The sequence below is a fragment of the Meleagris gallopavo genome, chromosome 1 (assembly GCF_905368555.1).
Source record: "Meleagris gallopavo chromosome 1, MGAL_WU_HG_1.1, whole genome shotgun sequence".
In the NCBI taxonomy this organism is placed as follows: Eukaryota; Metazoa; Chordata; class Aves; order Galliformes; family Phasianidae; genus Meleagris; species Meleagris gallopavo.
This window is the reverse complement of record NC_139404.1, coordinates 34,838,766-34,850,188: the sequence shown is the minus strand read 5'-3', so window position 1 is coordinate 34,850,188 and position 11,423 is coordinate 34,838,766. Positions and strand designations below refer to the sequence as shown.

General features: G+C 46.7%; 1 protein-coding gene across 1 annotated transcript; it reads right to left on the bottom strand.

The window, feature by feature from the left end:
- Window positions 1-5,761: 5,761 nt before the first annotated feature.
- On the bottom strand, window positions 5,762-11,139 carry SLC35E3 (solute carrier family 35 member E3). The gene is made up of 5 exons (XM_010707960.3): window positions 10,750-11,139; window positions 10,553-10,663; window positions 8,677-8,835; window positions 8,429-8,511; window positions 5,762-8,003 (listed from the first exon to the last, which is right to left on the bottom strand). Exons 1-5 carry the CDS (start codon window positions 11,137-11,139, stop codon window positions 7,817-7,819), a joined length of 930 nt encoding a protein of 309 aa, XP_010706262.1. The 3' UTR covers window positions 5,762-7,816.
- Window positions 11,140-11,423: the final 284 nt, after the last annotated feature.

The following is an 11,423-nucleotide window of genomic DNA, read 5'->3' as shown; positions in this document are numbered from 1 at the left end:
TCTGTCCCAAAGTTTATTTCATTTGTTCATAGCCCCAAGATGTTAAATTCCGCTAGTAAGTAAGGATATCATATCCTAAAGTAATGCATTTAAATATCTTTGTATATATTGACTTGACTGTATTTTTAAAAGGAAACCTACAAGTGCAGGGGACTGCTTATCTTGCTTTTACAGGGTTCTGAAAACACTGACAATACTTAACGATAAGAGATTTAAACCCAGCTTGCCCAGGGACAAGTAACAGTGAGTAGAAAATTAACCAACCTTTGACAATAATATCTCACTGACTTCCAGCTTGTGTGACACACTGTGAACTATTATAGGCTGTCACATGAGTAAAGCTGTCTTCAGGGAAGGAGAAGCAGCTGATGCAGCACAGACTTGTTCTGCTAAAAGGAGCAGGCTGAAAACCAAGGCCAGCATCAAAATGTCTCATGCAAGGTTGAGGTCTGAACAACAACCAAGTACAGCTGGTTCTGTAATCTCACACCTAGTTCTGCAGCACCAAAGCACTGCAGGTGCTGAGCAATGCGTGCTCCATCACTCCATCACTCTCCCCACTACGCATCCACTGTGCCATCAGCTGGACCTCCTGAGGCTGCAGGTTAGAGCATGGCCCAGCATTTGCTTAGAGGTATAACAGTGACCTGTCCACCCCTAGTAAAAGCAAACTATCCACGAATCAAATAGCCCTTAGGGGGAACTTGGATTCTGTTTGGAAACAAGTCTCCTACATCTGTCCCTACTTTTATATTCATAACATGCAAACCAAAGTCTTACGCAATGTGAAGAAGTGGGTCTCCAGAAAATGACACCAGCAGAAAAGCATGGGAATATTGTTTATCCTAATCAGAATCAAATTCTATGCATTTAGAAAAGTGGGAAGATGTTTTCAGAAACATCATTGTCTAAAGCACGTGTGACCTCTGCTGTTGGTTTCTCCTTTCAGCTGGATTAACAAACAGAGCCAGCCTTAGCCTAACCATCACAACAAATATATTTAACAGGCAAACCAGCCTGGATCCCAGAAGACCCTAACGATCCCTTTGTGCTCCTTAGACAGCAACATTTTATCTTATGACAGCTGATATTCTAAAGCACAGTGGGCTTCTTCCACTCAGCTAGGGGATAGAAACATACACATCTGTAAATAAACTACAACATCTTAATAAAAGCTTTTCCTATGCAACTGCAGTGTACTATAAAACAAAGCCTATCCAGTCACTGCATTTAGCTACCCAACAAACAAACAAACAAACAAACAAAACAAAAACAAAAACAACAGTGCTTTCCCCCCCAGAGAGTAAGAGAGTAAGAAAGTGGAAAAGAAAAAAATATTACAGAATAAGGAAGCAGCACAAGGACTCTGCCTCACTGTTAAACAGCATACCTCATTGATTTGGAGACCAGAAAAATGACAAACTTGTCAACTATGCAGCTTCCCTTCTGGAAAGGCTGAGCACATACCATTCTCCATTAAGTACAACAGAAAGGGAAGAAGTTGACCCCAACAGATCCAGCCCTGTTATTCAAAATCCTAAAGGTGGGGTTAGGTACCTAAACTTAGACTCTATACTCATAAACTTGCCAACATGCCTATATATACAGCGTATCCATACGCTGTAAACTTCACTCAGTTATCTGTTAATCCAGTCTTGTTTTCTTTTTGTTATTATTACTTTTTAAACACACAGTTTCTTCTGTTCTGGGCATGCCAGGGCTGTGATAGCTCCGTGTGCTCCACCCAACCAGCAGGTAGCTCCTTTAAACAAATTTGTCTCACAGCCTCAGATTATAAAGAAGTAAAAATACAACTGTTTTCTGTGCCAAGGTCATTAAAAAATACGTTCTTACACTTAACTTCAACCAGAGATCTCCTTCCTGCACTTCCTGGATGTGACACAGCCATCTAGAGGTCTAAAAATAATCCTGGCCATTCAGACACACTGCCAGCCTGCATGTGTATCCTGTATTTATGTGAGCTATGAATACAATTTCTGTCTCAATTGCCAAATTCCCTAGAAAATGGCATAGCTACACTTCATACAAAAGGGCAGACTGCAACAGGAAAGGGAGTTTTCTTATGCGCCTCCTAAAAGGAAATGGCAAAGACATTTTGAAAAGATGGGTAATTGCCTACCAATGAGAAGGGAATGCATTTCGACTTTTGTTAGTTTCAGTTGTACCACAGATTGCAGCAATGACCCTCTGGGGTGGATCCCCTACAGCAGAGCTGACTGGACACTGAGTATGTTTTATTCCCCAGAAAAGATCCTTCAGCCATCGGAGGAAGATACCAGCAAGACCCAAGTCAGCCAGATGAAGGTAGAAACAGAAACTCAGCAAGACAATCACAGAATCACAGAATTGTAGGGGTTGGAAGGGACCTCCAGAGATCATCGAGTCCAACCCCCCTGCCAGAGCAGGTTCCCTACACCAGGTCGCACAGGTAGGCGTCCAGGCAAGACTTGAATATCTCCGGAGAAGGAGAATCCACAACCCCCTGGGCAGCCTGTTCCAGCGCTCCGTCACCCTCACCGTAAAGTTCTTAAGCACATTTGTGCGGAACTTCTATGCTGCAGTTTCTGGCCATTTCCCCTCGTCCTTTCTCCACGTACCACTGAAGAGAGACTGGCCTCACCACTCTGCCCTCCACACCTCAGATATTTATAAACCTGGATCAGGTCCCCTCTCAGTCTTCTCTTCTCAAGGCTAAGCAGACCCAGCTCACTTAGCCTTTCTTCATAGGGGAGATGCTCCAGGCCCTTCACCATCTTTGTGGCCCTCCGCTGGACTCTTTCCAAGAGATCCCTGTCTTTTTTGTACTGGGAAGCCCAGAACTGGACACAGTACTCCAGATGAGGCCTTACCAGGGCAGAGTAGAAGGGGAGGATCACCTTCCTCGACCTGCTGGACACGCTCTTCTTAATGCACCCCAGAATGCCATTGGCCTTTTTGGCCACAAGGGCAGCTTTGTTATAAGGATGTTGTGGCAGACAGTATCAAATGTCTGAAATCAAGGTAGACCACATCCACTGCTCTCCCCCCATCCACCCAGCCAGTGACAACATCGTAGAAGGCTACCAGGTTGGCCAAGCATGGTCAGACAAACTAATAGGGAAACAAGATGTTTTCGTTGGACCAGCGAACGTGGCTGAAAACACAGAGGGCAGCTCTCAGGCACACAAACCGTCTTCTGTACTCACAGCACCACCGAGCGAGCTGGAGGTGGAACAATAGCTCCCTTCTCAGGAAGGTTATGCACATCTGCAGGAGGAGTCTGGGAAAGACTTAATACTGACTGAATCCAGCTATTTATTTCTTTTTGCACGGCATTCATGTGTTCAGTTATTAATAACAGTTAGTTTAAGCTCAGTATGTCAACTACTACAGCATAGCAAGAATTCATACAACTCAATTTTTGCAATACCTGTTGGGAGGTAAGCCGACAGCTCTCCCTCGTGCTTAGCATGGATCTGTCTGGTGAAATGGCTCTATGTAGTACAGTAAGTAGGATTTCTCATTACCCAAGATTGTACTGGCTCCTGTTGATGGCTTTTCACTTCATGTTCTTTACCTTCACTATCGTTGCTGCAACTGAGCTGTCAAATGGAAGGCTGAGATTACTATCAGAGTACCAGCAGGAGGAGAACCTGTATGCAATAGAAATGCGGTGCTTCTTTGTATCTACATGACAATACTGTAGGGACTAACAGAACTGCATCGTCCCAGTTAAGAGTGAGGTTTTGCAAAACGAAGGGTATCTTCACCACTTATCCACTCTAACTTTCCTTTACTCCCTGTTCCTCTTTTGTTTCTAATTAAACAAGAAAGTTGGGTTATGAATGGCTACCAAAAAAATGTTGAGGCAAAAAAACCCACTCAAATCAACCTAAGCAAACGCCCCAGGTCTGTAAACCAAAATACACTTCTTTTAAAATCCAGGTGAAATAACCGACTGCAAACCAGGGAGCAGAACAGACATCCTGGGAGAAAAATCTTAAAACAAAAGGTAAATTGAGGGACAATCAGGCTTGTTCTCTGAATTCCCTTAAACTCTAAGTCCCATGTTTGTTGTCAAATCCCAGGAAGACACAAAGCTCTCTCACCTATCTGAGTGAGCCTGCTTTTTCCCTTCTCAGCACGCTGGTGAATTGCAGGATGTTTATAAATCACTGCTAAATTTAAGGACAGCATGCCAGTCTTTGGTAGCACGGTACAGCTCAGGAGCAAGTCTCTTCTCAGCAGCTCAATCCTATCAATGCAAACAGCCTGTTAATAGAGCCAACATTTCCTTTTGATAGAGTTTGCAGATAATGCAAACTAGACATTGGTTAGACATTACCTGTACTCCAAAATGCTATAACAGTCTTCTGAATCTCCTATTACATAGGCCACAACTTTCAAATAAAGTTTACTAATATGGGCAGCCCAAACAAGGCTTTCAGGCTGCTTTAGCTGTCGCGGGCATTCATTTCATGGAATGAGACAGAGAAAGGATGCATTCCTGCTGAATCGAAGGTCTGTCTTGAAGGTGGATTTCCTGGAGAACAAACCACCCTTTGATAGGTTTAGCAGCAGCACACCACCCTCCTTCAACCTCATGCCTGAAAGAGAAGCTGCTCACCCAGCAACAGGAAAACTCCTCTGGCACAGTGCCTCCCAGAGCCTGCTGGAACACACACAAAACCAGATGCAAAATCTGTCAGAAAAGTGCTGAGTTATCAAAGCTAGTGCAAACACCAAGCTTTGTACTGAGAATCTGTCCGTTGGTGAAGGCACATTTCCTATCACTTTGGGGAAAATGAGAAAACTTTGCACCTGCATTTGCAGTATTTGCAGGGACAGGGTTAGTGAGCAAAGATAAAATATGAGTCACTGGTGGGGTAAGCTAATTGGAATCATCTGCATCTGCTCTCATTTTTAAATGCCACCCTCTAAGCTAGTTTTTCCCCTGGATCTAGAATAGTATAGCTTTTTAAAAGAGAAGAACATTAACATAAGCAGCAAAGCACCTGATAGGACCAAGGTGCAACTTGTATCTACAGTCTTTTGTAGAACATAAAAACAAAAGCAGAAAGTAAATACCATGCTTTGTATAGTATGGCTTCAAATGTGAAGGCACACAGAGGGTGACACTACACGTTGTTAATGATGCCAAACTCTGGTTTCTCTTTGATGAAAGCCAAAACTGAGTTAAATACATATAATTAGCAGGAAAACAAAGTAGTAAAAACCAGAGCAAGCATCTCTCCCCCCTAGATAAGCACCAGTGATTTTTCTGCACCATTCTTCACCAGCACCATCCAGAGAGCATAGGGCCATTTCTGCAGTGGGACGAGGATGAAGCTTGAGCAGTCAGGAAAACACACACAGTATCTCTGCAGAGAGAATCTTTGCACTGGGGATCTTGGTGCAGGACAGAGAGCAAGACAGGACATCAGGGACTGGGGCATTCAGAAAGGATTTTGTGGGGGATATTGAGAAGGGAGTGAATAAAAGCACGCAGGCAGCCTGTATGTGTGCAGGCACGTGCATACATACGTGTGTGGTCCATGATCCTGCACAGGGAGGGGAGGCATGCAGCCTTTCTCATGTGCCATGAGCTCAGCCCCAAAACATGCAAGTTCCCCTTAAGTTACTCAGGCAGAAACCCAAGCAACACTATTTTGTTCTACACACACCTATACTCTGAAAGCACAGACGGTTCAAGCAGGAGATGAGAAAAACGAGGACAGTTCTCCTCCTCAATATGCAGGGATCAGTCAAGCATTAAAAATTTATTTCCACCTTACACATGGCATCCAAAGAAACAATACATATAAAGAGATCACTTACCCAGCAATTACACAGCTTCCCACAGTTAACATTTTGAATCATATGGCAAAAGTAGTTCAAGATACTTTATTAGTTAGGGACAATAGGTACATCTCAAGGGAGAGTTCCTGAACATACAGAAACAATCATGTCACGTAGGTGACTGACATGACTGATATGCCCCAGAATCAGTCAGTATTTGTAAAGTTCCATTTTACACAATACCACTCACTTTCTCCTGCTCCTCTCCTTACAGTCTTTTGTCTTTGCAGGCATTTTGTTCTGTTCATTCTGCCACTTTAAGTGTACATCAGTCCCATCTCACACGCTGCTGTCATACAGACTTCTAATTCAGTCACCGTTCCCAAACCATAGGAATCTTTATGGCCTGTCTACATTTTAGAAGAACTTGTGCACAGCACAAATTAATGCAAATGGTTTTCTCAGAGCACTTACTGAAAGATGTGCATCTAGAGACTGTCCTGTCTGAACACATCTCTCAGCAGTCTAGGCTCCATTTTTAAACTAATTATAGAATTACAAAAACATATACAAAAATTCATCCTTGGACCAGAACAATGTCTAAGAAACAGTAGAGATGTAAAGTTATTCAGGTATTTCTAACTCTGAAATGTTATGGAGTGTTGCAGTGCAAATTCAGGTTACACAGAGTAATATTTCTTTCTAAAATGGAGAACTGTGTAACAGAATAAGTAATTTCTATGCTTCAGAAGATGTACGTTGTTTCTTACACAAAGACTTAGCTCCTAGGAACTACGTATTTCTGTCCACGGTTGTAAACGTCCATACCTGTTTGTGTTCATGTAATTCCCCTCTTTAAATCTGCTAGAGGTAGATGAAGACGAAATAAACCCCAAAATGTAAGAAGATACCGCAAATCAATTCTAACCTTGCAAATCTAGACAACATATGCTTTCACCAGATTTACTGAGCGCATTTATTTTTTATGTCGTATTTAAAATAGAACAGTACTCGACTTCTTCCTCCCATGCTGTCATATCAGCGCTTGGTACTGGCACAAAGTCGTTTGCGAAGCGTTCCTGAATTAGCACAGAGCCACCAATCCCAAATTACGCCCTCCAGCTGCATCAGTGCACTGCAGCGCCCGCATCCCCAGGCCGCATCTCGCCGCGCTCAGCGACCCTTCTCCATGTTCCTCCACGGGTATTCTGAGCACGGCTGCCCACCTGCATGTGCTGCAAAGCATTCGGCGACCACCACGAAATCAGAGTTTTTAGCAGGCTCGCCATCTCACATCAAGCCTTGTTTTGGCAAAGAGAAAGTCAGGAAGCGGTAGCAGGTTTTGTAAAAACACTAATGAATGGGTCGATGCCCTGACAGGTTAGAAGAAAAACTGAAGATAGCTGTTTAGATCTCTTTTCATGTTTATCTGTAGCTTGGCCTGGGGTTTCAAGTTTTCCAGCATCTCCCCTCATTTGTCAGCGCATTCAAGTCAAGCATACAAGAAATAGGAATGAGCTCAGAGCTCTCATTACAACAACAAAACATGGGAGATTTCCTCTCTGTCACCTACCAGACAAAAGGGAGGAAGCATCGCTAGGAACCAGAACATCTGCATTACAGTGCCTCCAAGTTTCTTCAGATCACAATACAGGCATGATCACAAATGTGACATTACTTCTCTGTCTCATAACAGCAGCCACCACCATCTCATTTAGTATGCAAAAAATATAATGACTGCAGTAACATTTCCACAGCAATTTGAAGCGTGCCAGGTTCTTTGTTAAGTTACCACTTAAATGTAATGAAAACGATTGGACAGAGTGAGATAGGAGAACCCTGACATTTCACATCATTCAGTTTGTTTGCTTTAGTTACAGAATAACCATCCTGGCAGTTAAATTCAAGCCACCGTTCTAAATGAATGAGGCAATTCTGTGCATTCTAGAATCAATGCAGATTTAAATACTCATTGTCCCTCACAACGTAACATTACTAAGCCCCAGAAAGCCCTGCTTTATGGACGCTGAACCAATTTACTCTTACTGCTTTCCTGCTCGCTAAGCTTGAAGTGCGTGTAGGCTAAGATGCCAAACAACGTGCACAGAATGCCAAGGCCTTGGTTAACAGACAGGGGGTCCTTAAACAAGAGGCACCCTCCCAGCAGGGTGATGCAGAACTTGAAGTGCCCAAACATGTTGTATCTAAGCACCTGTTAAGGATTACACAAAATCACACTGACATTTGCAGTTAACAGAGAACGTTTAGGAATTTGGCTAGTTGTGCCCAAGACACACAAAGGTGTATGACATTCAACTCATGTAGGATTACCATCCCTGGAGGTGTTAAAGAGACATTTAAAGGTGGCACTTCAGGCCATGGTTTAGTGGGAATGGTAGTGACGGGCTGATGGTTGGACTTGATGATCTTAGAGGTCTTTTCTGACTGTAACAATCCTACACTTCTATGAAATAAGCTAAAAAAAAAAGAATGTGCTTTCCCAGCTTTATCATATAAAAAAAAAAAACAGGCAGGTCAGAAACCGGTTTTCCCACAGTAAATCAATCCAAATGAATGCTAACATAATTGATATGGAAACAGGAAAGGCAACTACTGTTACAAAGGATACGTGACAGGCGATGTATTCCCAATGATCCAGTAAATGGACAAGTTTACCATAAAGGCTATCACACCAGACAGCAGTACCATTATCTGTGGATTAACGCACACAGTCAGCAACCCCACATACTTCTGACCTGTAGATACATTCCAGGTTCCTTTACTTTCAGATACAACATATCAGGAAAGAGAAACATATCAAGAACAAAAATAAAACAATTCCGTGTCAGTACAGACAAAATTGGATGAAAGCCTTACCACAGCAGAAAGCGTCCAGGGCCCAAATATGCCCCCTTCTCCAAAGACTGGTTCAAAGAAGGGAATGATGAACAGCAGCATGGCCGAGGACATGGGTGCCTGATAGTACAGCAACTGCATGGAGTTTACCTGCAATTCATGCTGCTTTGCTCCGACCCACTAAGATCAAAAGAGAAAGCTGTTAAACATCAGGAAAACAACCCATAATTTGAGCAGAAGCAAACCACCTGCTAGCACAGAGGGTGTCTCATCTTACACAGACAATGCCATTTAGACAGACCGGTGAGTGCTACCACCCACCTTTGCCAAACCAGATACTTGTCTTTTGTGATTACAAACACACGGAGCACAGCCACAGGAGAAGAAAACATCTTCTGAGTCTACCTTAGCCCTGAAGACACTCAGATGAGCTCAGGCCGGATGGGGCCCAGAGCAACCTAGTCTAGCTGTAGGTGTCCCTGTTCATTGCAGGGGAATTGGACTAGATAACCTTTAAGGGTCCCTACCAACTTGAATGATTCTGTGATTCTATGAAAGGGAACACAGTGAGACCCCTCTCAGCCAAATGCCTGGCACCTCAGCTTTCCCTTCCTTCCTGACAGTAAGAGTTACACTTGAGGATAATGAAAAAGGAACAGAGCTGGAAAGAAAACACCAGCTCCCCTTTACTCATGGCAAATTCAAGATCCTGCCTACGAAAGAGGCACCTTGGTCAGGGCAAAGTTGCAGTACTGCAAGGGGTTCCTCCGACATTTCACTCTGGATATACAAACATGCTTGCATGTATACTGCCTTCTAAACTGCTGCCTCTTTGAATGCAGCAACTTATGCTCATTTCCAAAGTAATACATACTTCCACAGACAAAAATGGTGCTGTTTGTTGCCAGGAATATTTCTAAAGCTATATTAAAATATTTGACTACCAAACGTGGTGACCCTTCCTCCTTTCACATCTCATTCGTTGGCAACATGAATTCCAATATACATTTGCTATTTAAAAAAAAACAACAAAAACAACTCAGGTACCATCACTTCCCCAGCTCACAGCCACCTGAAGCTACTCTGCAGCATCTCTCTCTCCCATTCTGCCCCAAACAGGACAAACCACCACTATTTGTCATCTCGCATTCCAGAGCACTCTGTGCCTACTGCAATCAAAGGGGCTCAAATTGAGACATCATCTCATTAGCAGGACAGGGGCTGCTTTTAGAGCTGTGGCAGAGGATGCGTTGAAAAACAGCAGCGGAAAGAGCTGAGCCACTCTGTGTTCTTCCACGACAACTGAGTAGAAGGTTACACTGGGCTTTATCACAGAATATCCTGAATCTGAAGGGTCCTGTAAGGAGTCCAGCTCCTCATGGGAACACCCAAAATCAAAACTCCAGTACTTGGGGCCGTGCCCACTGCCCTGGGCAGCCCGTTCCATGCCACCGCCTTATGGTGAAGAACCCCAACCCCAGCTGCCCCTCCCTTAACACAGCTCCATGCCGTTCCCTCGGGCCCTGTCGCTGTCACACAGCGCAGAGCTCAGCGCTGCCCCTTCGCTCCCTGTGAGGAGCTGCAGCCGCCATCAGGCCTCCCCTCAGCTCCTCTGCTCCGCGCTGAGCGCACACAGGGACCTCAGCCTCGCCCTCCCGACCCTTCTCTATCTCCGTAGCTCCAGCGCAGCCTCTGCGGGAACCACGGAAGGATGCTGACGGAGCGTCAGCAGCTCAAGGACACTCCGCAGGAAGGCCGGCAGAGCGATGCCACCGCCGGCAGCGAGAGCAGAGCGCTGGGCACCCCGCGCGGCACCGCCCGCTCCGTTCCGGTCTGAAGAGCGCGGCCGCTCCCGCAGCGCAGCCCGCCCGCGCCCCCCGGCCCCGCCGGTACCGACCACTTGATAGAGAGAGGTGACCAGGACGCCCAGCGTGGCGAACACCGTGCCGAGGGCGCTGAACTTCACGTCGTAGTAGGAGTTGAGGAAGACGCCGAGCGTGATGGGCACCTGCGGGACGGAGAGGCGTCGTGGGGCGGCGGCGTTGGCTCGGCGCGGCCCCGGCCCCGCGCGTCCCCCGCCCCCCCTGCCCTCACCAGGGTGAGCTTGATGCGGAGCGGGAAGCTCTTGCCGTAGGCCAGGCTCTGGATGAGCACGATGACCGGCGTGGTCATGGCCTTGGCCAGCTGGTAGGTGCCGATGGTGTTGCTCTGCAGCGAGAGGTTGGTGAAGACGACGAAGCCGCAGAAGCTGAGCGCCAGCGGCAACACCTGGGCGGCCCGCAGGCTCTTGGGGGCGAAGGCGCCGAGCGCCTGGCAGAGGTAGAGGCCGAGCCAGGTGATGGCGAAGTGCACCAGCGTCAGGCTGAGGTTGGGGAAGCCCAGCCGCACGTACAGCCACTTGTTCAGGAAGACGATGCAGATGGAGGCGGCCAGGTTCACCAGCAGCCCCGCCGCCAGCCGCCCCTGCGCAGGCACCCAGCCCATGCCGCCGGCACCGCACCGCAACCGCACCGCACGGGACGGGACGCCGCGCCCCGCGGGGCGGCAGCCCCTCACGGACCCGAGCGGCTGCGGCGCGCAGCGGCCGGACCGCCACCAGCCCCGCCCCGCGACACGTGGCCACGCGCCTTCCGGCGGGAGCGGTAGAGCTGAGGGCCGGGCGGCTGAGGGCAGGGCTCGCAGCGCGGCTCCGCCCGCACGGGCTGCGGGACAAAGGGCGGATGGTCTACACCCGGCAGCGGGCTCCGATCGCGGTGCGCCGCCCCGAG

What these genes read in the sequence shown, in the direction of transcription:
- SLC35E3 (XM_010707960.3), bottom strand. Translation starts at nt 11,139, where the DNA reads ATGGGCTGGGTGCCTGCGCAGGGGCGGCTGGCGGCGGGGCTGCTGGTG. An exon ending in TCACCTCTCTCTATCAAGTG is followed by an intron (nt 8,836 to 10,552) that starts GTCGGTACCGGC and finishes TTTTGATCTTAG; the next exon opens with TGGGTCGGAGCAAAGCAGCA. An exon ending in GGGAATACATCGCCTGTCAC is followed by an intron (nt 8,004 to 8,428) that starts GTATCCTTTGTA and finishes ACAGGTGCTTAG; the next exon opens with ATACAACATGTTTGGGCACT.